This window comes from Callospermophilus lateralis, chromosome 7, assembly GCF_048772815.1.
Source record: "Callospermophilus lateralis isolate mCalLat2 chromosome 7, mCalLat2.hap1, whole genome shotgun sequence".
In the NCBI taxonomy this organism is placed as follows: Eukaryota; Metazoa; Chordata; class Mammalia; order Rodentia; family Sciuridae; genus Callospermophilus; species Callospermophilus lateralis.
In genome coordinates this window covers 3,046,411-3,071,937 of record NC_135311.1, presented here as the reverse complement: position 1 = coordinate 3,071,937, position 25,527 = coordinate 3,046,411, and the positions used below count along the sequence as shown (strand labels likewise).

Below are 25,527 nucleotides of genomic sequence, written 5' to 3'. Positions count from 1 at the left end.
TTCAGGTTACTAGGAGAAGGTGGGGGAGCTTCCTCCTTTGGTGTTCCCCACAAACCTGCCAATACTTTCAGTCTTTCTACTTTCACAGAGTATTTGGCCTCAATCCTGTTTCCAGATGTGACCAGAGTCCCCCAGTCTACCCACAACTCTCATGTGATTTGATCTGGGAAGGACTTTGAGTGGAGGTGGGGAAGGAGGCAGACAACACGAAGGGCAAAGACCTCTTTCTGACAGACTTATTAATAGGGCATTGGGCTGCATGCAGCTGACGCTTGGCATGACTTTGGTAGAAGGTGGGGGAGGGATTAGAAGTATGGGGAGCTGTGTACATTGCAGAGAAGGAATGGCCAGGTTGAGAATGAACAGATCTGAAATCCTGATATAGGACAGGAAACTCAACTCCAGGAAAGTCAGGCTCCCAGTGCCCACTGTAGTTTATTTGTAAATGAATGAGGAAAGATGGTTTCAGTCTATAGGGAGGTCAGGGGGTTCCTCCTCATCAGAGTCAAACTCAACATTTTCATCTTTTATCCATCGACCTCGTCCATCTGGGATCCATCCAGAGCTGGAAACATCAGAGAAAAGACAATTATTCAGGGAGGTAATATAATTTGTGGCAATAAGAAAAAATATTAGATAGGTTTGAAAAAAGGAGGGTCAGGTAGCGTGTGGTGGTACACTGTTATTATAATCTTAGCTACTTGGATCACAAATTCAAGGCCAGTTTGGGCAACGTAACATGACTCTGTCTCAAAATAAAAAATGTTAAAAGGGGGCTGGAAATGTAGTTCAGTGGTAGAGTGCTCACGCAGCATGCAGAAGGTCCTGGGATCAATCCTGAGTACCACAAAAAAAAAAAAAAAAAAAAAAAGATAAAGGGCTGAGGTTGTGGCTCAGTGGTAGAGCACTCGCCTAGCAAGTGCGCAGCCCGGATTCAATCCTCAGCACCACATAAAAATAAATAAATAAAATAAAGATATTGTGTTCAACTATTAAAAAAAAAGACGAAGCTTGGGAGTGTGGTGGTCAAGCCTAGCATGGAGGGCTGGGGATGTGGCTCAAGCGGTAGCGCGCTCGCCTGGCATGCGTGTGGCCTGGGTTCGATCCTCAGCAACACATACAAACAAAGATGTTGTGTCCGCTGAAAACTAAAAAAATAAATAAATATTAAAATTCTCTCTCTCTCTCTCTCTCTCTTTAAAAAAAAAAAAAAAAAAGCCTAGCATGGAAAAGGCCCTAGGTTTAATTTTCAATACTGTGGGAAAAAAGAGGTCAGAGAGAAAACAGAAAACCTGAGGAAAGTGATTCGGCATATTCACCTTCGAAGTGTGAGGTAATGGTCCAGGGCTCGTCTTCTTGTGGGGCTCATAGGTGCAGGGGTTGAGACAGTCGCTTTCTCCTTGGCCTGTGGGCCAGCCTCTGGCTCAGGTTCCCTATTGATCTTCCTACTTTGGAGCTGGACCTCTGGGGTTGGCAAAGGGGAACAGGAGACAGAAGGACCAGAGGCTTCTGATCTGGGTAGAAAAAATAAGAGCCTATAGAAGCAGTAATGGAAAGGGCCAACTATCCTATGACTCCCAACCTCTTAAAGCAATGTTTTCTAAATAGTGTTCGTCAAGATATCAATAAATATCTTTTGGGCTGGGGATGTGGCTCAAGCGATAGTGCGCTCGCCTGGCATGCGTGCGGCCCGGGTTCAATCCTCAGCACCACATACAAAGATGTTGTGTCCACCGAAAACTAAAAAATAAAATATTAAAAAATAAATAAATAAATAAGTAAATATCTTTCATAAATATGATTTTGAAATCATGAATTTGGGAAAAGCTAGCTTAACATTTTAAAACTTTTAATCTTTTTTTTTTTAATGACATTACTATTTTTAGTTGTCAATGGACCTTTATTTTATTTATTTATATGTGGTGCTGAAATTCGAACCCAGTGCCTCGCACATGCTAGGCAAGTGCTCTACCACTAAGCCACAATCCCAGCCCTAAACTTTTTATCTTAAAAGACTGTATATTGGGGCTGTGGATGTGGCTCAAGCATGCGTGCAGCCCGGGTTCGATCCTCAGCACCACATATAAACAAAGATGTTGTGACTGCCAAAAACTAAAAAATAAAATAATAATAATAAAAAAAAAGACTGGGGCTGGGGATGTGGCTCAAGCGGTAGCGCGCTCGCCTGGCATGCGTGAGGCCTGGGTTCGATCCTCAGCACCACATACAAAGAAAGATGTTGTGTCCGCCGAAGTCTAAAAAAAATAAATAAAAATAAAAAAATATGAAAAAAATTCTCTCTCTCTCTCTCTCTTTCTTTAAAAAAAAAAAAAAAGACTGCATATTTAGCGAGGTGTAGTAGTGCATGTCTGTAATCCTAGCAACTTGGGAGACTGAGGCAGGAGGACCACAAGTTCAGTAACTTAGGGAGACCCTCTCAAGATAAAAAATAAAAAGGACTGGGGATGTGACTGAGTGGTTAAGTGCCCTTGTGTGCTAGCATATGCCTGTAATCCCAGCAATTCAAGAGGTTAAGGCTGGATCACAGGTTCAAAGCCAGCCTCAGTAACTTAGTGAGACCCTACCTCTAACCACTAAGCCACATCCCCAGTTCTTTTTTACATTTTATTAGAGACAAGGTATTGCTGAGTTGCTTAGGGCCTTGCTAAGTTGCTAAGACTGGCTCTGAACTCATGATCCTCCTGCCTCAACCTCCCAAATTGCTGGGATTACAGGCATGTGCCACAGTGCACAGTTCTATCTAAAAATTGTTTACAAATAAGTAAAAAAAGGATTAGGGATGTAGTTCAGAGGTAGTGTCCCTGGTTCAATCCCCAGTACTACATAAACAAAGAAGCAATCAAAAAACCCTAAAACAATTCAAACCAAGTCAAACACCAGTGTTCTTCAGAATACATTTTAAAAAACAATAAATTTAGAACCATCTATTTTCTTCTGTCCTCCCTACTTCTGGCTTTCCCATCCCACAGACCTGTACTTCCGACGGCAGCAACTGTTATAGTGGGGAGCTCTATGCAGAGCATTCTGGGTGATAAGTCGAGTCTGAGTTAACAGAGGAGCCTGGTATGGAAATGAAAGAGTCAGAGCCTTCAGAAACAAAAGTTCTTTAAGCATAATGTATGCAGCAAGGTCTGTCTGACTATTTGTATGTCTAAAACCCTCCCTCTCTGATTACCTCAGCTTTGGTCTCTTCCCTCCTCAATTCATTCTGTTGTCTTGGATTTTGCTCTCTTCCTTTTCCTGGCTGCTTCTTGCCATAGAAAAGCTGCAGGCCTGAGGAGAAAAGGAAAGAGAACTGAAAACCTAACACCAAGGGCTGGGGTTGTGGCTCAGCAGTAGAGCGCTCGCCTAGCCCGTGCAAGACCCTGGGTTTGATCCTCAGCACCACAGAGTGGTCTGTGGAAATTTTAAGTTTATTCTCTATCTTCTGACTTCCCCCAAACTTACTAGACAGATGCTTCTTTCCTGAACGATGGGCAGTCAGCATGGCCAGTGTGTCCAACACAGGTCGATGGGGGCAGATGGCACAAGCAAAGCTGGGATGGGGGAGAGAAGAGGATAAAAAGCTCAAGGACAGAGGAGTTTCCTGCGGTGGGGAATTTGTCCCACCCCTATTCTAGAAATCCTTTCCAAAGCCTAACCCTTAGATCTCTCGATCTCCACCTTTTCCAGTCCTCACTTCCCACCAAAGAATCCCAGATACTCCTGATTCCTTAATAACAAAAGTTTGTTGAGCCAGAAACCCTTAGGTTCGATCCAATCTTTCCCCTCACCGTCCATCCCGTAGCATCAGAGCCTCATCCTCCGGGATGTAACTGGCCAGCAGGTCCCCAACCCTTCGTTTCTGCAGGGGACAGAAGAAGTTTGGAAAGGATCAGCGGAATAGGAGAGATGGGTGGAAGGTAAATAATAGGAATGAGGAGCCAAGTAGAATAAGGGTCGTGGGGAGAACAGCGATCATAAGAGCTCCTGGGAGCCTGGCTCCGCACCAGGCAGGTCACACTCTCAACTTGGGCTCCACATTAGGTTCTGGTCCCTACATAAGAAGAAGGGATCACTCCCATTTCTTCTCGTCTGGATCGCTTCACTACCAACACAGCTGTTGCCAGGGCAACATAACAGAACTCCTTCACAGCCTTCAGAAGGCAGCTGAAGATGCTCCAGACCCTCTACTAGCACTTACTTTGAGTACATTGAGCTGACTCCAATCATCGCCTTCCCTCTTGAAAGACATCACGAACGTGAGCCCTAGAAATGATAAATTCTCTTGGGCCGGCTTCGCCACACCTTCAGGCTACCGTAGGAAGAATGGAACATCTCCGTCCCTTCTTCCGGTCTCTTCCGGGTTGGTCTTCGCAAATTTCCGGAGGTGCGCTTCCACGAATGCACCGCGCGATCCCGAAAGCCCGCCTCCAACGTTCTGAGAGGACTGCATTTCTTACGGTGCGCTGCGACCCCTCCGACGCGGAGCCTTTTGGGAAATGAAGTCTTTTTTTCAAAGAGCTTGCCGCTCAGCTGGGTCGAGGCCCTAGCATCTTGACGGATTCCAGGCGTCGGGAGGGACCAGAACCTAATGTGCAGCCCAAGTTTGAGGGTGTGACCTGCCTGGTGCGGAGCCAGGCTCCCAGGAGCTCAGTGGAATGTACCCTACAAACTCTCGCAGTCTTCGAGCGTCTCGTCAGGGGCCACAGCCGACCTAGGGTGGGCCCGAGGTGCTCCTGACCCTAGCAGATGAAACTCAGGACGACGCCGAGCCGGAACGCGGGGGCCCCGGGAGGCCTGGCCGCCGTACTAGGAGACACCCTGAGGAACGCGGGTTGAGGAGGGGGCTAGAGTTCAAAGGTCAGAGGTCACCGCAGCGAGGCGCGGCGAGGGGATGAAAGTCAGAGGGTGTTGAGACTCCAGGACTGAATACTCGGGACAGATCGGTGGGTGGGCGAGTTGCAGAGAGGAAAAGCGGAGCGGGGGCGCGGAGGGAGGCTGAGGAACGAAGGAGAAGGAATTCCCTGGATAGTCATTCCCTGGGTTGGAGCGACACTGCCTGTCACTTAACCGGGCGACCTCTTTTGCGACCCCAGCTGTCCGGGTGAGGAGATGGCTTCTCCCTCTAGACAGCCCCCCTTGGGAGGCTCTGGGCTGCTGCGGGGCAGCCGGGCTCGTTCTTACGGAAGCCTGGTGCAGTCCGCCTGCTCCCCGGTGAGAGAGCGGCGCCTGGAGCACCGGCTGGAACCCGGAGACACCCTGGCCGGGCTGGCCCTCAGATACGGAGTGACGGTGAGTCTCCCGGAGCACCGTGTGCGCGACCACCCGGAGAGGCCCGCGCCCGGCGCAGACGGCCCCTTCCGCCGTCTCCCTGGCGCGCCCCTGCGTGCGCGGTGGCCTCTCCTATCTCGGGTTCCCACTCGGTGTTGCGCTGCCCGGTGGGGACGGAGCCTGTGCCACGATGCCGATGCAGAGAAGTAGTTCCAATGGTTACGCCAGACACCGTGCCGGGCGTCGTGTGCAGGAGCCGGTTTCAGCCTCGCATCCCTCCAAGTACACACCTATTGTTTTTTTTGCGTCGGAGAAACTTGAGACAGCTTGGCTAACCAGTTTGATCAAGGTCAAATAACTGAACATCAGAGTTGGAATTCAAACAAGTCTGTCTGACTCTAAAGACCATATTATTAACCACATAGAAAATTTTTAATTGAGAGATTAAACATTTACAGCAAATAATGAAGAGATGGTTTTTAGCTCTCAGTGCCTAAAGTGTTTATCTCTTCTCATTCTTGTTTCCTCCTCAGTGCTCTGCTTTCTTTCCAGGTGCAGAACAGGTACTCTGTACATCAAGTATTTCAGGTCATGATTATGGGAAATTTGATATATGTAAAAATATATTGCATTAAGATGGGCGTGGTGGTGTGTGTCTATAATCCCAGTGACTACTCCAGAGGCTGAGGCAAGAGGATCACAAGTTCAAGGCCAACCTCAGCAACTTAGTGAGACCCTGTCTCAAAATAAAAAAACAAAAATGATTGGGGATGTAGATCAATTGTAGAGTACCCCTCGGTTCACTCCCAAGTACAAAAAATAAAAATTTAAAAAAAAAAAAAAATATATATATATATATATATATATACACTTATAGCATTAAAGTTGATGAGATTCTGCCCCCCATGTCCTATTCCATCTCATACAAACAATGTTGAATTTAGACAACATTTTTATACTTTGTATATTTATTTATTTTTCTTGTTGGTACTGGGGATTTAACCCCAGGGCATTTTACCACTGAATCACTTTTTATTTTTTATTTTGAGACAGGGTATCACTAAGTTGCTGAAGACCTCACCAAGTAGAATTATTATAGGTGTGTATCACCACACTCAGCTTGCTTTGTACATTTAAAGCACTCTGATAACCCTTTTTGTAGACAGAAACATAAATATAAGGTTGCTGTGCTCATGTAATTTACAGTCTAGTGAGAATGGACAGAGATACAAATAATGATTATAGGTGAAAGAATGTGGTGAGTTTGTAGTGGTAATTACAAGTAGTGGAAAAACAAAAAAGATTAACTTTTACTTGGAAGCAGGCAGGGATAGCCATCAGTGCAGGTTTTAAGGGTGCCATCACATTGAGCTTTGAAAGACTTCCTCTATATTCCCTTCCAACAAACCTATTTAATATAGTTATTTATATCTTTGTCTTTCCAATAGCCTATATCCTATAGAATAGGAACTTTTTCTTTTCAACTTTGTATGTCTAAAGTCTGGCATTGTCTCAGATACATAGAAGCTTAAAAGATTTTTTTTTTTTTTTTTTTTAATGAAGGAATGAAATTGAGGCTAAGTATCTACAGGTGTAGGGGCTGGGGATGTGGCTCAAGTGGTAGCGCCCTCGCCTGGCATGCGCGGGGCACTGGGTTGGATTCTCAACACCACATAAAAATAAAAGATGTTGTGTCCACCGAAAATTAAAAAATTCTCTCTCTCGCTCTAAAAAAAAAAAAAAAAAAAAAAAATCTACAGGTGGAGATTGGGAGTATAAGAAAGGGAACATTTCAAGTAGAGAGAGTGACCTAATAAGCAAAGGAAGTGAATATGAAATTATAGGGCATTGTGTGCATATACAAATATGTAACAAAAAATTTCATCAGTATGTACAACTATAATGCATCAATAAAAAAAAGTGGAGGAAAAAAGAAAGTATATAGGACAGCCTCTTGGTCTCAGCAAAGGCTTGCTGGTATGTCAAGGAAATTGGGAGACCATGGGATATAGCTCTCTGGTAGAGCATCTGCATATGCAAGGCTCAATCTCTAGCACCAAAAAACAAAAACAAAACTCAGTAGATAATAAGTGATTTCCTGGGTAGTCCAGTTTCCCTCCCCTTCTTTTTTAGTGCTAAGGATCAACCCAGGTCCTTGCACATAGATAAACATTCTACCACTGAGCTACCCCGCAGCCTTTTTTTGTTTGTTTTGGTACTGAGGATTGAATCCAGGAGCACTTAACCACTGAGTCTCAACCTCAACGCCCCGCCCCCTTTTCTTTTTTGAGTTAGGGTCTCAGTAAACTTTCTGAGGCTGGCCTCAAATTTGCAATCCTCAAAAAAAAGATTGCAGTCCTCCTGCCTAGGCCTCTGGAGTAGCTGGGAATACAGGCATCACCACTACCACCACCACCACCCTCATCCTGAGGGTTTCTTATATCCCTGAAAAAAGATCTGTAGTCTAATGAAGAATTTTAGGTTCTGGTTCTATTCTGCTTAGTAGCTGTGTCTCTTCTCATTTGGAGCCTCAATTTTCCCACTATTTGTAAATGAAGAAAGTGTATTAAATAATGATATTTACTTAAGTTATTACCTACCTATTAATTAAGGAACACTTAGCATGTGCCAGACTCTATACATATATTATCTGATATTATCTTCATAACACTATGAAATAGGTATAACCATTCTTACTTATTTATTTATTGTGATGCTAGAGATCATACTCAGGGCCTCAAGCATGATAGGTAATCACTCTACCACTGAGCTACCTCCCTAGTCCTTATTCTCATTTAAAGATGAGGAGCCAGGGGCTGGGGATGTGGCTCAAGCCATAGCGCATTTGCCTGGCATGCGTGCGGCCTGGATTCGATCCTCAGTACCACATACAAATAAAGATGTTGTGTCTGCCGAAAACTAAAAAATAAATATTAAAATTCTCTCTCTCTCTTAAAAAAAAAAAAGAAAAAAAAGATAAGGAGCCAGTATGGTGGCATATACCTATAATCCTAGCTACTCTTGAAATTGAGGCAGGAGGATTGAAAGTTTGAGGCCAGCCTGGGCAAAATAATGATACCATGTGTCAAAATTTAAAAGGCTGGAGGTGTAGTTCAGTGCCTTCCTAGTATGCATGAGGCCCAGGATTCAATCCTCTGTACCACAGAATAGATAAAAACATATCATAAATAAATCGAAAGTAAGACTTAGGAAGGCTACACAGACAGTATAATTGGTATAATTAGGATTCACACCAGGTCATCTCATATTAAAATCCTCACTTTTAAGCCAGATGGTGGTAGTGCCTGCCTGTAATCCCAGCAAGTTGGGAGGCTGAGGCAGGATGATGACAAGTTCAAAGCTAGCCTCAGCAATTTATTGAGACCCTGTCTCAAAATAAAAAATAAAAACGGCTGAGGCTGGGTGTGGTGATGCTCTCTTGTAATCCCGGTGGTTTGGGAGGCTGAGGTAGGAGGATCATGAGTTCAAAACCAACCTGAACAACTTAGTAAGTCCCTAAGCAACTCAGTGAGACCTGTCTCTAAATAAAATATAAAAAGGGCTGGGGATGTGGCTCAGTGGGTAAGCATCCCTGGGTTCAATCCCTGGTACCAAAATAAATAAATAAATAAAAATACAATTCTTACTTTTGCCAGGTATGATTCATACCTATAATCTCTGCTTCTTGGGAGGCTAAGGGAGGAGGATCACAAGTTCAAGGCCAATTTATCAGGATTAAGGATGAGGATGTAGCTCAGTGGTAAAGGATTCAGTTAAATATATATATATTCATATATTATCTGATATTATCTTTTTATATATATATATATATTTTTCCCCCCCCACAACTTAGACCCTGTCTTAAAATAAAAAATAAAAAGGACTGGGGATGTAGCTCAATGTAAATCACCTCTGGATTTAATCCTCAGGTCAAAAAAAAAAAGTGATTTTCCAAACTGGTGCCAATATAAAATGAAATTACAGTAAAATTGACACTCTGCCTTCTGATAATACTAACATACTCTATCTTTAGTTATTATATTTTATTATCTAGTTTATTCATAATGGATAAGTAAACCCCTGCTAGGTGCCAAGCTCTGTGAGATGCTAAGGTACACCTTGGGGATACAGAGACATCAAGTCACCATCCCTTAAGATTCACAGGAGGGCTGAAGATTTGGCTCAATGAGAGTACTTGCCTAGCATACACAAGGCCCTGGGGTTCAATCCCCAGCACTGCATTAAAAAAAATAATCATAAAGGGGCTGGAGGTGTAGCTCAGTGGTAGAGTGCTTGCCTCGCATGCATGAGGCCCTGGGTTTGATCCTCAGCACAACATAAAAATAAATAAATAAAAATGACAATATTGTGTTCATCTACAACTAAAAAGTTTTTTTTTTTTTTTTTTTTTTAAAGAGAGAGAGAGAATTTTTTAATGTTGATTTTTTAGTTTTCGGCAGACACAACATCTTTGTTTGTATGTGGTGCTGAGGATCGAACCCGGGCTGCACGCATGAAAGGCGAGTGCGCTACCGCTTGAGCCACATCCCCAGCCCTAAAAAGTATTTTTAAAAATAGTAATCATAAATAAAGACACAGGGTTTGAATAGGTGCTGGGGATATAGCTCGGTTAGTAGAGTACTTGCCTCGCATGCACAAGGCCCTGGGTTCGATAACACCGTCAAAAAAAAAAAATGCTATAAAGACACAGGGTTTGAGTAAAACATTCATAGAAGTAAATAACAATATGGTAAGGCAATGTGTTTTGTGGTTTTTTTCTTTTATATTTTTTCATTACTGGTGATTGAATTCAGGGTCTCTCATATGATATGCAAGCACTTTACCACTGAACTATTCCCCAGCCATTTATTTATTTATTTATTTACTTACTTACTTATTTGGTACTGGGAATTGAGCCAGGGAGCTTTACCACTAATCTTTACCCAGCCCCCTTCTTTTTTAAAAATTTGAGACAGGGTCCCCTTAAGTTGTCCAGGCTGGCCTTGAATTTTTGATTTTCCTGCCTCACTTTCCTTAGTTGCTTGGATTACAGGGATGCACCACCACATCCAGCTTGTTTTTGTTTTTTGTGTAGTTCCATGGATCAAATTCAGAGGCTTGCACATGACAGGCAAGTCCTCTGTTACTGAGCTATCCCCTCACCTCAAAGGACCAGTATTATTACATCAGTTACAGCTGTGAAGAAGGTAACAGAAAAGGAGTGTTGATGAGTAAAAATTCTCCAAGCAGAGAAGGAGAGAGTGGGGAGGCATTTCAGGCAGAAAGAGCAGCTTGAATAAGACAAAGTATGAAAGATCATGGAATCTTCAAAGAAAAATGAAAAGTTCAGGATAGCAAAGTTTGTATAGATGGCAGAAGAGAGACAAGGCTAGATATTTCTGGACTGAGAAAACTAGACTGAGAAAATCCTGAATGTTAAATTTATTTTTCATTTTTGGTGGTGCTGGGAGTGAACCCAGGGCCTTGTGCATGCAAGGCAAGCATTCTTCCAACTGAACTGATTTTTACCTTTTAGCCAGTGAGGATCCATAGGAGTTTATAAACAGGCTAGTGGGTTAATCAGATTATTTTTCTATTTGCGAAGAGGAAGATGAGTAGAAGTGAAAGAGGAAGAGCAACTACACTGTTGGGATAACTCAGATGAGAAATATTAAGGGTTTATTCTAGGGCAGTGGCATTAGACATGAAGATAAGATCAGATGAGGCATGTCTGTCTGTCTCTTTCTCTCACTCTCTCTCTTTTTTTCATCATTGAGTATTGAACCCAGGTCTTTGCACATGCTAGGCAAGCACTCTACCACGGAGCTAGCTACATCCCCAGCCCTGCCAGCCCGGATTTTTAAGGCACTTTTGTTGTCCAGTTTGGTGTGGATGATAAAAGTACATGATAAGGGGCTGCGGATGTGGCTCAAGTGGCAGTGGGCTGGCCTGGCATGCGCAAGGCACTGGGTTTGATCCCTAGCACCACATAAAAATAAATATATTGTGTCCACCTAAAACAAAACAAAACAAAAACATGATAAGGATGACATTGAACTGGGAATTGTGGCATTTTCCTGTAATTCCCTGCTATGCTGGAGGTTGAGACAGGAGGATTGCAGATTCAAGGCCAGCCTGGGCCACTTAGTGAGAGACTCTATTTCAAAAAATAACTTTGGGTGCTTGGGATGTGGCTCAAGTGGTAGCGTGCTCGCCTGGCATGCATGAGGCACTGGGTTTGATCCTCAGCACCACATAAAGATAAAGTAAAGATATTTTAAAAAATGAATAAATTTAAATAATAATAATAATTTTTTAAGATGTAGCTTAATAGTAGAGCACTTGCCTAGCATGTGCAAGGCCCTGGGCTCAATACCATCAAAAAAAAAAAAAAAAATCAAAATCAAGCCAGGCATAATCACTCACGCCTGTGATCCCAGTGGCTTGGGAGGCTGAGGCAGGAGGATTGTGAGTTCAAAGCCAGCCTCAGCAGCTTAGTGAGGCCCTAAGCAATTTAAAGAGACCTTGTCTCTAAAATATATTTTAAAAGGGAAGGGGATGTCACTCGATGGTTAAGCACTCCTGGGTTTAAATCCTGGTTAAAAAAAAATTTTAAATAAAAAAAATAGAGATATAGCTCAGTGGTAGAGTACCCCTGGGTTCAATTTCCAGTACTGGGGGAAAAAGAAAAAAAAATGTATTTCCAAGAAGGAAATACCACTGAGCTGCATCCTCAGCCTGACATTGCAAGACCAAGTAGATAGATGGTGATGGCTGTGTTGAGTGATGTGATGAATAAATATTTGATGAAACAAATTATTATAGTGTGAAAAGCATTCCCAGGAGGAGTAAAAGGCCAAGGATTCTAGTTCTGCCCCGGTTTAATTTACTAGAATTTTCTTTTTTCTTTTTTTGCCGTAATGGGAATTAACCCAGGACTTCACATGTGGTAGGCAATCACTCTACACTAAGCTATGTCCCCAGCCCTTTTCATTTTATTTTGAGTCTCACTAAGCTGTCCTAGCTGGCCTCAAATATGTGATTCTCCTACTCAACCTCAAGAGTAGCTGGTACTGCAGGCATGCACCACCATGCCTGGTTTATAAAAGCTTTTTGCCTCAATAATTTTTAAAAATGTAAAGGGGCCCTAAGACTAAAGAGTATGAAAATGGCTTACATATAAATAGGAATAATGTCAACCCTATGTATTTTAGATTGGTGTTATGATAAGACTGTACAATTATAGATACTATGTAATATTGATCATTGTAACTGTTATTAATCTTGATGACTTTTTTTAAAAGATGGAACAGATCAAGCGTGCAAACCGCCTTTATACTAATGACTCCATCTTCCTGAAGAAAACTCTCTACATCCCCATCCTGAGAGAGCCCAGAGACCTGTTCAATGGTTTGGATTCAGAGGAAGAGAAAGATGGAGAGGAAGAGGTAGACCCACATAAGGATGAAGTTCAGCTACACTCAGCTGAGAGGAAGAAACAAGAGACAGGTTCAGGCCGTGCCAATGGTGAAGCTCTCCCTAAAGCTGGCCAGGAACTCCCTACTCCCCTCCACGACCTCTCTGCCTCTGATTTCCTTAAGAAGCTTGATTCACAGATCAGCCTGTCAAAGAAGGCTGCTACCCAAAAGCTGAGAACAGGGGAAAGCAGGTGGGTCTTGAGTAGTTCCTTGTAAGTCCCTGCATAGATTCCTCTATCTTACCTAACCATAATCACAAATGCCAGCAGAAATGAGGTGATACCTTTTCCTTGGTGACCCCAAGACAGTGAGCAGAGCCAGTGGCTGCTGGATGGGTTGAGGTGGTGGGAAATTGGGTTCCATGTTATTAGTGGAATAAAACAGTTGACTGTTCTTCCTGCTCTGATAATCCATGCAGGAGCATTAGTATTGATAAATACATCTTAGAACAGCTAGTTCAGGAATCAAGAGAGGAAGAGAGCTTCCCCTCTTCACTTGGCCTATTCTCAGGTTCTTCCCTTCATCTATCACTCTTTCCCTGCTTTTCTCACCTGCAGGATACTTGGGGAAGATGCAGGTCTCCATCAGAGCTCCCCTCGGATGCAGCAACGAGCAGTCCTAGGTCCTGTGCCACTGACCCGGACCTCTCGGACCCAGACACTGCGGGACCAGGAGGATGAAATCTTCAAACTCTGATGTTCCCAGAACTGAGAGAAGCAGTATGTTGAAGAAGCAATGTGAGGGGGAGAGGAGCCTGAGGTGAGGCTCAAGGACATGGCTTCCCAGCCTGACTCCCTTGACTCCTGCTGTCTTCTCCAGCCTCCCCATAGACCAAGAATTCCTTGGCCTGGGCATTTTTCTGGCAGGAGTTGGAGATGGGGCCTAGACCCCTCCCTAGTTCTTGGGCTGAATCTAGAGTTTTCCTTTAGATTCAAAAGGTTCTTTTTATACCCCTGCTACCTTTCCTATCCCTTTCACCATTCTCTGGCCTTAGAGCAGAGAAGCAAAGACTCCCTTTCAACTTCTTCCCTATCTCCACCTGTGTTACCTAATTTATTTGGTGCTATATTGAAGTAATATTTATTTGCTGTATCTAACTCTTTCCCACTGTTAGCTGAAAATGTAATTTCTAGAGCCCTGGGATGAGGGGAACCCAGACACAATTAAGTAGTCCGTCAGCTTCCCCACTCCTTGCCCACACATGTTATCAAGGACAGGGGAATCGTGGTCTAGCGCTGTCATGGAGAACAGTGGGCTGTGCCAAGTCTTTTCCCCAGTCTCAAGGTGAAGGATTTGGGTTCAGTCTGACCAACTAGTTTCCTATACTTGTAAGAAAAAGCAGCAATGTAGAGACCTGAATTCTCCATTCTTCCAGTTCACCCTTCTGACCTCTCTCTGCTCAGCCTGCAGTGGTTAAGGGATAGAAGAAGCATTGCCTTGGGGTGTGAGAAGGACAGTTGTGGGAGTCTCTTTGTTACACCCCCTCCCCACTAAAGCCTGTCTGTGTACGCCTTGCCCCTTACTGCATATTTATTTGCAATTTGTAGCACTGGTTTGTGGTACAGTTTGGTTTTTTGTCTTAAACAGAAGAAGTAGACAAGGGAACCTCAATAATACTGGAAATGGAAATATGCCTCAGTCTCATGTTTGGAAATAGTGAGAGGTGAGACAAGTGGTGTTTATATACCTCCTTTCCTCTGTGATGATCCTAAGGTATAAAAAACTGGAGAGATTAAACATTGAGCCCTATGCACATTTTAGTAGTTTTATTTCCCCTGTGAGACTCTCCCTTACCCTAGTTGCTTCTTCCTGCACTCTAAAACAGGCTCTGACATCTGGGCAAACTCCACCTAGAGCTGGGAGTCTAGAACATCTCTAAGGGCCACTTTACCCCCTCCTGTCTTTAGTGTCCCCACAGTGGTTATATGGGCTGCACCCCCTTCCCTTGATTCATGGGAGAAGGGGCTTCCCTGTTTCAGAGTCCTTCATGGGAGAAAGAGAGATCCAAGTTTCACTTCGCCTTTTTCAGGCTGCTTTGTTTCCTGTGCTAGGGCTGGAGTGGGAAAGAGTCCTCACCCCTCAGCATTGCTCCTTCTCCACCAGCAGTTCAGGGGCAGGGTGGTCTCAAAGTCTAAAGAACTCTTGAGAACGAAGGCTGAGGATTGAAAAGCATTAGTGCAGATGAGCAGGGTTAGAAAGCCTGTTATCTGTTTTCCAGCTGGCCACGGGAGGCAGTGCTGGGTTCAGAGCTTTCAGAGCTTCCCCTCATCCAGCAGCTTCCTGAGCCCATTGCAGATCTTGCCAAGGTGCTGAGTGAAGCCAGGCCCGTAGAGGGCTGTGAGCAGCCCTGGGTCAGAAAAGTGATCAAACACATGGCGAATGCGGCCCTGTGACTTGGGTGTGAGGTGGTGCTGCACCAGTTCCAGCAGTGTGTCTCGGCACTCAGTGAGCAGGCTTGCTAACACGGCAGCCTCGAAAGTGAAGTCCACCTCCCCAAAGCTCAGTGCTGTCATGGCACCCTGCCGCAGCTTCTGGCGAAAGCGGGTAGCCAGGTCCAGCTCGCTGGGGCCAAAGCTGCCATTGCGGTGCAGTACAGCCACCTTGACAGCCACCTTGATCAGGTCCTTGATAACCCGCTGGGCCTGGGGCCGACTGTGCGTGTACTCTTTGGACACACGGTACAGCTCATCTAGCACCTCGCTGCTTGTCTCATCAATGAAGAGGTGAACCACAGACCGACCTGCCATCTTACTTAGTAGTTTCTTCTCCGCTTGCAGTGCCAGACTCTTTGAGCTGAAGGACTCCATGGTGTCTGGGAATGGGTATGTGGACAGTCACTAGAAGAGAGGCCACAGGCTTCCTTAGAAAGAGAGAACCGGCTTTTCCCCTTTCTGTTGCTTCTGTGGTTCCTTTGTCCTCTTTCCCCTGGGCCCCTCCATCCTCTCTGCCTTGCTCTTGCTTTTTTCCTTTAGTGCTGTATGAAATCTTGATCTCCAAAACAGCCCTGAAGAGCCTGGGTTACCCAGGCTGGAGGACCGAGCACACAGAAGCTAGCCTCTAGGAGTTTCAAAGCCTCAGGGGAAGTAGTCTGTTGCTGCCACAGTGGAGAGAGCGGGGCTTACCTGGCAGTTAATTCTCACAGTTATCATATTTGGATGCCAATTGTATACCTACAGCTGTAAGGTATAGACATCACTCTTGATGTTTTACAACTGAGCAAACTCAGACTTGGGTTAAAGTATTTACCCAAGATCAATCACAACTGGTTTTTTGGTCTCCAAAAGTCCATATGTACTATATTGCATTTTTATCTTATTTGTTTTCAATACTTGGGATTGAATCCAGATGTGCTCTACCACTAAACTACATCCCAGCCCTTTTTATTTTATTTATTTATTTTGCAGTGCTGGGGATCAAACCCAGGGCCTTTGTTCATGCATTTCTACCACTGAGTCTCATCTCCAGCCCCTCATCCCTTTTTATTTTTTATTTTGAGAAAGGGTCTTCCTAAGCATCTGAGACTATCCTTGAGTTTGCGATCCTCCTGCCTTGGCCTCCCAAATTACTGGGATTACTGGTGTGCACCACCATACCCAGTCACTGCTTTGCATTTGAAAAAGTGAGAAACACAGGGACCCAAGGAGTACTAATACGAATACCTAACATTTACTCAAAACCTACTGTGTGCCAAATGCTTTATATGAATTACCTGTCTACCCAACTGTATAAGGTTGGTCTCCCCATTTTGCAATGAGAAAAACTGAAGTTAAGAAAAATTAAGCAGTTTGGCTGAAATCACTAGTAAATGATAACAATGGATGTCAAACCAAATAATCCAAAAAGCCCTTCTTCCCCAGAGCTGTCAACGAGGTTGAAGACACTGAGCAAGTCTGAGAAACAAGCACCTCAAGAAGGGCAGGTAGTCCTAAAGCTCTGGTCTGCTGGGCTGAACTAGGGACCCTCCTAGTGACATATATGATGAATATGTCCAGGGTTCTCCTCCCATGATCCTCGCCTGCGGTTCTTCTGGTTGTTTTGCTTCTTACTTCCCCCTCCCCTGCTCTGCAGGATGTGGTAGCTGTGACCGCAGTGAGGAGCAGCCTGGTCCTCTCCCCTAAATGAATATGGGAGTCTGAAGAGGCAGGGGAGGTGGGTACCTGAAGGGGTTTCTTCCCCAGCTGAATCATTCCAATGGGAACCTTCAACATTGATTTGCTTCTGGCTTGCCCTGGGGCTTTCTAGATGAGGCTCCACAACCACCGGAAGAGACATTGCTCCATGTGAGCCTTCCTTCCTCCTTGGCCTTCCTGTTACCCAGCTCTGCATTGCCCTTATTGCCATCTCACATTTGGTTCAGTCTTCTCACCCTCTCCTCCTTACAGTGTCCCCTTTTCTTCCCTCCGGGCTCTGCCTTTAATTCTGGCCATGGTCTCCCTCTGGTCCTGACCCACCTACCTCCATGTCTTTGACATTTCCTTGTGTCTTCCAATCCTCGCCACACACCCCTACCCACCTCCAGCCCTCAGCCCTCCCCACCCATACCCCTCTCCCAAGCCAGGACTTTCTTTCCCAGACGCCTTGCCCCAGGGAAAACTCAGCTTTATTGGGTTACAACCAAGAATTCTGCAAGTGTAAACTTCACAATATAGAAAGCTAAGTCTGAAACAGCTAGAGACCCTCTGCCCACCATCACCCTGAAGTCTACCTTCTGTCGTTGTTGGTCCCTCACCTGTCACGCACTGGTGCCAGTCTTGCCTTGGATGTTCCGGGAGAGCTGACAGAATGGAGAAGCTCCCAAGTGAGAGGCCCTCTGGCCCTCTGGCCTGGCCCCACCCCTCAAGCCCCGCCTACCTACTCTGTGCTCTACCTCCGGTTCACCATCCCTGTCGCCAAGGGGGCCAGTGGCCAAACAGTCACCTAGACATAAGACGAAGGACAAAAGGAATAGAAGGTCTCTGATAAAACCCACTTGACTCTGAAAGGGGCACAAGGGGATGCACATTCTCCACTCTCAAAATGTTTGTGGGCTTCTTTCCTTGCCGTCCAGATCCTTGAGATCCAATTATATTGCTGTGTTTCTAGAGAAGATGTAGAGTGTCGATTGCTGGGTGGGGGGAGTCAGTGGGAAAAGTTCTGAAGAGTGATACCGTGAGTCAACATTCTCACAAGCAACTTTCAGCTCCTGACAGGTAAGGTTGGCACAGGCCTTAGTACTGGAGCGAGGAAGGTGCTGGGCTCAGGGCTGCTGGGCCATGTGTGACCAGCAGGTGGCAGCACTGCACTGAACCACTCTAGAAACAAGGAACCCCAAAATGAGGGCAAGTTCTTGAATAAAGCAAAAGCATTTACCATAAAGAATCTTACAGCTGGGCACGGTGGCACACACCTGTAATCTCAGCCCCAAGCCTGTAATCCCAGCAGTTTGAGAGGCTGAGGCAGGAGGATCACAAGTTCAAAAGCCAGCCTCAGCAATCCAGTGAGACCCTGTCTCTAAATAAAATACAAAATAGAGCTGGGGATGTGGCTTAAAAAATAATAATCATCATCATCATCATCATCATCATCATCATCATCATCTTACAACCTGTCCAGGGCCATAGATAGCTATAATACAAGTCAAAAGTCAAACAATGCCATTAACTTTGTTTACCATGGGTCTTGCTATGTCAACCAGGTTGGTCTCTGACTTATGGGCTTAAGATGATCCTCCCACCTCAGCCTCAGCTTCTGAAGCAGCTGGGACTACAGTTGTGCTACACCCAGATCATTCATTTTTATATATTTATTTTGGTACTGGGGATTGAACCCAGGGGTGCTTAACCATGTAGCCACATCCCCAGTCCTTTTTAAAAAATATTCTATTTAGAGCCAGGGTATTTCTGAGTTGCTCAGGGCCTTGCTAAATTGCTGAGGCTGAGGCTGGCTTTGAATTTGTGTTCCTCATGCCTCACTCTCATCAGCTGCTGGCATTATAAGCTCTGCCACTGTGTCGTTTTTTGTTTTTTTGTTTTTTTTCCCATAGGGGATCAATCTCAGGTCCTTACACCTTACATATGCTGGGCAAGCACTCTACCATTGAGCTATACCACCAGCCCTACCATTAGCTTTAATATAGGGTTAGAGCTTTAAAGAATTAAAGAGGCTTAGATTAATTCTGATAGGGCAGAAAAGTCTGACTTGCAAGGATAGATTAGACTATTTAGTAGTCAGAGATGGGGAAGAAATACTTCCCAGATGGTGGAGCAACATAAGCATGCAAGGGGCATCCTCAGAAGTGGTGATCTATATGTTTGGAGCATAAGTTTTTTTGTGTTTGTTTTTCTGGTTCTAAAGATTGAACCCAGAGGTGCTCAAGTACGTAGCCACATCCCCAGCCCTCCCCCTTTTTTAAAATTTTGAGACAAGTTCTCACTAAGTTTCTTATGGCCTCACTAAGTTGCTGAGGCTGATCTTGAATTTGCAATCCTGCCTTAGCTTCCCAAGTGGCTGTAATTATGGGTGTGCACCACTTTGCCCCGCAGTTTTTTTGTTTTATGTATTAGAGTGTTGTAATTATATGTAGTATTTGGGTTCATTTTGGCAAAATTATGCATATAAGGAATTTGATTTTAATCTTCAATCTCCCCTCTTTAGTTGCCCTTCTCCCTCTCCTTTTCTCTCTCCTCTACTGATCTTCCTTTCACTTTTACTTATTTATTTATAGTTGTATATGGACACAATACTTTAATTTTATTTATTTATTTTTATGCAGTGCTGACGATCGGACCCAGGCCTTCACATGCACTAGGCAAGTGCTCTATCACTGAACTACACCCCAGCCCCTCTTATTTTTTATTTTTATTTTTTTAAAGAGAAAGAGAGAGAGAGAGAATTTTTTTTAATGTTTTGTTTTTTTTTTTAGTTCTCGGCGGACACAACACTTTGTTTGTATGTGGTGCTGAGGATCGGACTCGGGCTGCACACATGCCAGGCGAGCGCTACCGCTTGAGCCACATCCCCAGCCCCCCTCTTATTTTTGATTTGTATTACTTTCTACATATGCATACAGGTACAATTCCCTTTGGTACATTTCTATATGTATATAACATGATTGTGTTAAATTTATTCCATATTTCTTTCCCTTCCTTCATCCCTCTCATTCTCCTACTCCACTGATCTTCCTCTATGACATCCCATCCTTCCCCCACTGCTTTCTTTCCCTTATTCTGCTCTAGCTTCCATATATGAGAAATCATTTGACCCTTGATTTTTCTGAGACTGGCTTATTTCACTTAGAATGATGGAATACAGGCTCTTTTTAAAAAATATATTTTTAATTCTCAGTGGACCTTTATTTTATTACATGAGGTGCTGAGAATCAAACCCAGTGTCTCACATATACTAGGCAAGTACGCAATCACTGAGCAACAACCCCAGCCCAGAACATAGGTTCTTTGAGAGATAACTGAAGAAAGAAAACGTCCAGCTCATGGAAAACTTTTTAAAAGTTGCTCAAGAGGTGGCTGGGTGAGGTGGCACACACCTGTAATCCCAGCAGCTTGGGAGGATCCAGAGTTCAAAGCCAGCATCAGCAATGGTGAGGTGCTAAGCAACTCAGTGAGACCTGTCTCTAAATAAAATTCAAAATAGGGCAGGGTATGTGACTCAGTGGTTGAATGCCTCTGAGTTCAATCCCTGGTATCAAAAAAATAAAAAAAGTTCAATGGGGAAACAGTAAGTTTAATAAGGGGAGTAAAATAATGCGCTCAGTGGGGATGTGTTATATGCTTCAATAAATTTTCAGGTGAGGAAAAGGGCATATTTATAAAGTAATCAACCAGTGATATAACTTGCTTAAGTACAGGTGAGAACCCACAAGAGACCTTGGGATTTGGTGATTTTAATCTATTTATTTACCTAGATGCTAGAGATTGAACTCAAAATCTGACACACATGCTCTATCACTGGAGCTATTAACCACAACCCAAGGATTTGATGATTTTTAATAACCATCTTGTTTTGTTATTTTGGCACTGGGGATTGAACCCATGGGTGCTTCACCACTGAGATGTATCTACAGTCTTTTAAATTTTTATTATTTATTTGATATTGGGGATTGAATCCAGAAATGCTTAATTACTGGGCTGGGGATGTGGCTCAAGCGGTAGCGTGCTTGCCTGGCATGCGTGCAGCCCGAGTTCAATCCTCAGCACCACATACAAAGAAAGATGTTGTGTCCGCCGAAAACTAAAAAATAAATAAATAAATATTTTAAAAAATTCTCTCTAAAAAAAAAAAAGAAAAGCTTAATCACTGAGCAACATCCCCAGCACTTTTTATTTTGAGACAGGGTCTCACTAAGCTGCTTAGGGCCTCACTAAGTTGCTGAGGCTGGTCTTGAAGTTGTGATCCTCCTGCCTCAGCCTCTTGAGTCACTGGGATTATAGGCATGCCCTACCATGGCCAAATTTGTGCGATTTTTAAGCATATATTTTTTTCTGATAATTTCTTCAACAAGCTTATGTGGCAATAACCTTAACCTTAATAGCAGCATTCTACTCTGTATGCTCTATTTATACACTGATCACACACTATAGGGACAATATTAGGTACCATTACCAAAATCAGAGGAAAAGTAAGTCTTTTTATAAGAAATGTACCAGGGTTGTGGGTGGAGGAAGGGAGGGAAGGAGGGAGGGAGAGGTCCAGTGGTGTAGCTCCGCTGTAGACTACTTTGCCTAGCATCCATGAAATCCTGGTTTCCATTCCCATCACTGGGGGAAAAATTGTGCAAACTAGTTGGAAAAATAAGGATAAGGACAACAAAGATGCAAATACAGTAATAATTTCTGAATCCTGAATTCTGCTGTCAACTCTACCTGTTCACCTCTGTACCTTCAACTCCCTTCTGTCCCTTGTACTGTGCTCTAGCCATGTTGGCATTCCATGACTTCCTCCAGTACTTCCCTCCTGCCCTGTCTTCCTATGCTCTAGACCTTGCCACTTCTTTTCCCTCTGTCTACAACTCACTTCTCACCCACACCTTTTTCTTGTCTGATGAATTTCTACTTATCTTTTAGATTCCAGCTGGAAAATTCTACCTCCCCTGAAGCTATCCATGACCCCCCAACTTTAGTAAACGCTCAGTTATGTAGTTCTAGAACTACATACCTCCCCTATTGTAATGATCAAACTTTGTGTGATGGGTGATTTTTTATAAACTGCTTTTCTACAAAACTATAAACTCCATGAGGACAGAGATGCTGTTTACTGTGCTCAATAAGTGTTTGCTGAAAAAATAGATCCAAAACATATTCAAGAATGGGGCGGGGGGGCCGCTGGGGCTACAGCTCAGGGGCAGAGCACTTGCCTAGCTTGGGAGAGGCACTGGGTTCGATCCTTTTCACCACATAAAAATAAAAAAAATAAAGACATCTGTCCATCTACAACGACAAGAAAAAAAAATTTTTAATTAGGAAATAAGGGGGAAATAGTGTGAGGTGACAGTCTGATGTCATAATATTCATTTACTTCACTCATGAGGAAGGCTTTCTTTTATTTTCTCTTGATCTATATCCATTTCTTGTAATCTCCAAACCCATAGCATAATTCACAGCAAATTAAAAGAGGAAAAGAGTAACACTTAGAAGTAAGAACACGGGCTGGGGATGTGGCTCAAGTGGTAGCGTGCTCGCCTGGCATGCATGCGGCCCGGGTTCGATCCTCAGCACCACATACAAACAAAGATGTTGTGTACGCTGATAACTAAAAAATAAATATGAAAATTTATGAAAATTCTCTCTCTCTCTCTCTCTCTCCCCCCTCTCTCTTTAAAAAAAAAAAAAAAGAAGAAGAAGAACACTGATATTAAGGAGAATTAACACAGCAAGAGATGACTAGGAAAACAAAAAGCAGATAATTAATTAAAACTGCAGCCTGGCATGGTGGTTCATGTCTATAATCTCAGTTACTCAGGAGACTGAGAAAGGAAGATTGCAAGTTCAGGGCTACGGGCTGGGGATACAGCTTAGTTGGTAAAGTGCTTAGTTGGTAGAGTGCTTGCTTTGCATGCACAAGGCCCTGGGTTCAGTCCTCAGCACCAAAGAAAAAAAGCGGGGGAAAAAAATAGTTCAAGGCCAGTCTTGGCAATTTAGTGAGACTCTGTCTCAAAATAAAAATAAAAAGGACTGGGGATGTACTCAGTGAAAATCAGTACTAAGTTCACCTTAGGACCAATAAATAAATAAAATTTAAAAGTGGGCTGGGAATGTAACTCAGGTGCACCTGGTTTCGATCCACAGTATCACACACATTTTTTTTGGTGCTGGGGATTGAACCCAGGGCCTTGTATATGTGAGGCAAGCACTCTACCAACTTATCTGTGTGTCTCCAGTCCCCCCAAAATGACATTTTTTTTTTTTTTTTTTGCAGCCATGTAACTGGGAGCAAACGGTATTAATTACACATACTTTGGGATCTTCACTGGGTTCCTAGATGATTAAGTTCATAGTACTCCCTCTGAGTAAACAAAAAATGGTTAAATTATGATATCTTTTTAAAAAAATGTTTATTTTTTAGTTGTAGTTGGACACAATAACTTTATTTCACTTATTTATTTTTATGTGGTGCTGAGGATCGAACCCAGGATCTCGCATGTGTGAGGCGAGTGCTCTACCGCTGAACCACAACCCCAGCACCAAATTATGATATCTTAAATCTTTTGCATATATTAAACATTTCACTACATTTTCTTGGTCCTGTGAGGGAGGCGTAAGGTAACAATGTTTACTTACAGATGACAGACATAGAGATAAATGGTTTATCCAAAGCCATACTCCAGAGATAAATCTAGGTCTTAATGACTTCAAATCATGTTTCTCTTTTTCCCACTATATAACCCACAGAAAATTAATAGTACCCTTTTTTTTAAAATTAATCTATTTGAAACAGAACAAAGGTCGCAGGCATTGCCTTGCATGTGCAAAGCCCTCAAAGCCCTGTGTTTGATCCCCAGCAATGGGAATAAAAAGTTGAAACAGAATGAAAATATTCAGAATGAAACAGTACTACCTTTGGTTTAGCTGAGGTTTGGGTTTTAGTTTGGTTTTTGGTCCTGGAGATTGAACTCTCGGCCTTATACATGCTAAGCATGAGCTCTACCAAGGAGCCACACCCCCAACCCTAGCTGAGGTTTGTATGAATGTTCAGTATGATTTAAAGCAGTCAAGGAAGACTTCAGCCTGACATCGCTGAAAATAGTTGGTAGCTTTTAATCTTTTTTTCTTTTGATTTTTTTAATGCATTTATTTCATCCTCTATTTACTGTATGCTAGACATTATGACCAAGTGCTGGGGATATGATAATAAAAGACAAGGGCTGGGGATGTGGCTCAAGCGGTAGTGCGCTTGCCTGGCATGCGTGTGGCCCGGGTTCGATCCTCAGCAGCACATACAAACAAAGATGTTGTGTCCTCCAAGAACTAAAAAATAAGTATTTTCTCTCTCTCTCTCTCTCAAAATAAATAAATAAAAAATAAATAAAAGACAAACTTCGACTAAGTGATAAATACATACAAGAAATCCAAATGGAAGTATCCAATAAACAATTGCATATGTGAGTTTAGAGCCCAAGAGAAAGATCTGAGTTAAATAACTAGATTTTATGATGAGTAGCATGTAGATGATTTTGGTAACTGTTGGTGTGGATTATCTTGACCAAGAGAATGTACATGAAGAAGAGGTGGCTATGTACATACTTAGGAACACTAACATTTAAGAAGACGTCATGGGCTGGGGATGTGGCTCAAGTGGTAGCGCGCTCGCCTGGCATGCGTGCGGCCTGGGTTCGATCCTCAACACCACATAGAAACAAAGATGTTGTGTCCGCCGAAAACTAAAAATTAATATTAAAATTCTCTCTCTCTCTCTCTGTCTCTCTCTCTCTCTCTCTCAAAAAAAAAAAAAGAAGAGGTCAGAGAAGGTCACAGTAATAGAAATTAACTCAATCATTCATTTAAAATATATATATTTATTAAACTTGTAGCCATTGACAAGACAAAGAAGAACCTCAGGAGCCAAAAGAGTATTCCAAGGGAGGAGAAAGGTCAACAAGGTCAAATGCCACAAAAAGGGTGAAAGGATGAAGACTGAATGAAGCCATTCAGTGAATGTAACCAGGAGGTCTTTGGTAGCCTTGATGATAGCAATCTCAGTGGATTGATGAGGGCAAGAACTAAAAAAAGATTGGGAATGTACCTTTAGTGATCAAATGCTTACCTTGCATGTGGGAGACCCTGGACTGTATCCCCAGCACTGCAAAACAAACAACCCAAACCTAAGTGAAGGTTGGGGAGGTAACTCAATGGTAGAGTGCTTGCCTAGCATGTTCAAGGGCCTGGTTTCAATTCTCAGTATTGAAACAAAACAAAACAAACACCTTAAATAGGAAAAATAGTATGCATTGATAGTTAACACCTACTATGTGCCAGTGCTGTGCTAAATGGAAAAGATACAGGGGTGAGCAAGACAGACATACTATGTGGAGCTTACAGTAAAATGGATAGGAGATTTTGATTCCTCATTCACTAGGACTAGGGAGATGTGATGATGATAAATGTATCTGTATGAGGCAGAAAGTTAATAGAACCCTCACTTTATTGCTCTGTTTTTCTCAGAAGATGGGTGTAAATCTATTGGAATGAGCAAGGAGTAGTGAGGAAAGGAATTCCAGGATAAAGTAGGAAGTTTCAATTAGCCACTTGTGGGAAATAGGAAAGGATGATTTTCCCAGTTTGGA

General features: G+C 43.3%; 3 protein-coding genes across 3 annotated transcripts; 1 reads left to right on the top strand and 2 right to left on the bottom strand.

Annotated features, from left to right (window-relative positions):
* Positions 1–418: 418 nt before the first annotated feature.
* On the bottom strand, positions 419–4,414 carry Scnm1 (sodium channel modifier 1). The gene is made up of 7 exons (XM_076861923.1): positions 4,205–4,414; positions 3,795–3,865; positions 3,469–3,557; positions 3,197–3,294; positions 2,993–3,081; positions 1,320–1,514; positions 419–565 (listed from the first exon to the last, which is right to left on the bottom strand). Exons 1-7 carry the CDS (start codon positions 4,253–4,255, stop codon positions 466–468), a joined length of 693 nt encoding a protein of 230 aa, XP_076718038.1. The 5' UTR covers positions 4,256–4,414; the 3' UTR covers positions 419–465.
* Positions 4,370–14,503, top strand: Lysmd1 (LysM domain containing 1). Its single transcript, XM_076861924.1, has 4 exons — positions 4,370–4,863; positions 5,100–5,295; positions 12,579–12,943; positions 13,310–14,503. The coding sequence occupies exons 2-4, from the start codon at positions 5,116–5,118 to the stop codon at positions 13,446–13,448; spliced, it is 684 nt and encodes a 227-aa protein (XP_076718039.1). The 5' UTR covers positions 4,370–4,863; positions 5,100–5,115; the 3' UTR covers positions 13,449–14,503.
* Positions 14,504–14,658: 155 nt separating this feature from the next.
* Positions 14,659–17,562, bottom strand: Tnfaip8l2 (TNF alpha induced protein 8 like 2). Its single transcript, XM_076862064.1, has 2 exons — positions 17,482–17,562; positions 14,659–15,589 (listed from the first exon to the last, which is right to left on the bottom strand). The coding sequence occupies exon 2, from the start codon at positions 15,557–15,559 to the stop codon at positions 15,005–15,007; it is 555 nt and encodes a 184-aa protein (XP_076718179.1). The 5' UTR covers positions 15,560–15,589; positions 17,482–17,562; the 3' UTR covers positions 14,659–15,004.
* Between the last annotated feature and the right edge of the window lie 7,965 nt (positions 17,563–25,527).

What these genes read in the sequence shown, in the direction of transcription:
- Scnm1 (XM_076861923.1), bottom strand. Translation starts at nt 4,255, where the DNA reads ATGTCTTTCAAGAGGGAAGGCGATGATTGGAGTCAGCTCAATGTACTC. An exon ending in AGGAAAGAAGCATCTGTCTA is followed by an intron (nt 3,295 to 3,468) that starts GTAAGTTTGGGG and finishes TTTTCTCCTCAG; the next exon opens with GCCTGCAGCTTTTCTATGGC. An exon ending in TGCTGCCGTCGGAAGTACAG is followed by an intron (nt 1,515 to 2,992) that starts GTCTGTGGGATG and finishes TTTTCTACCCAG; the next exon opens with ATCAGAAGCCTCTGGTCCTT.
- Lysmd1 (XM_076861924.1), top strand. Translation starts at nt 5,116, where the DNA reads ATGGCTTCTCCCTCTAGACAGCCCCCCTTGGGAGGCTCTGGGCTGCTG. An exon ending in CCCTCAGATACGGAGTGACG is followed by an intron (nt 5,296 to 12,578) that starts GTGAGTCTCCCG and finishes TTTTTTTAAAAG; the next exon opens with ATGGAACAGATCAAGCGTGC. An exon ending in CTGAGAACAGGGGAAAGCAG is followed by an intron (nt 12,944 to 13,309) that starts GTGGGTCTTGAG and finishes TCTCACCTGCAG; the next exon opens with GATACTTGGGGAAGATGCAG.
- Tnfaip8l2 (XM_076862064.1), bottom strand. Translation starts at nt 15,559, where the DNA reads ATGGAGTCCTTCAGCTCAAAGAGTCTGGCACTGCAAGCGGAGAAGAAA.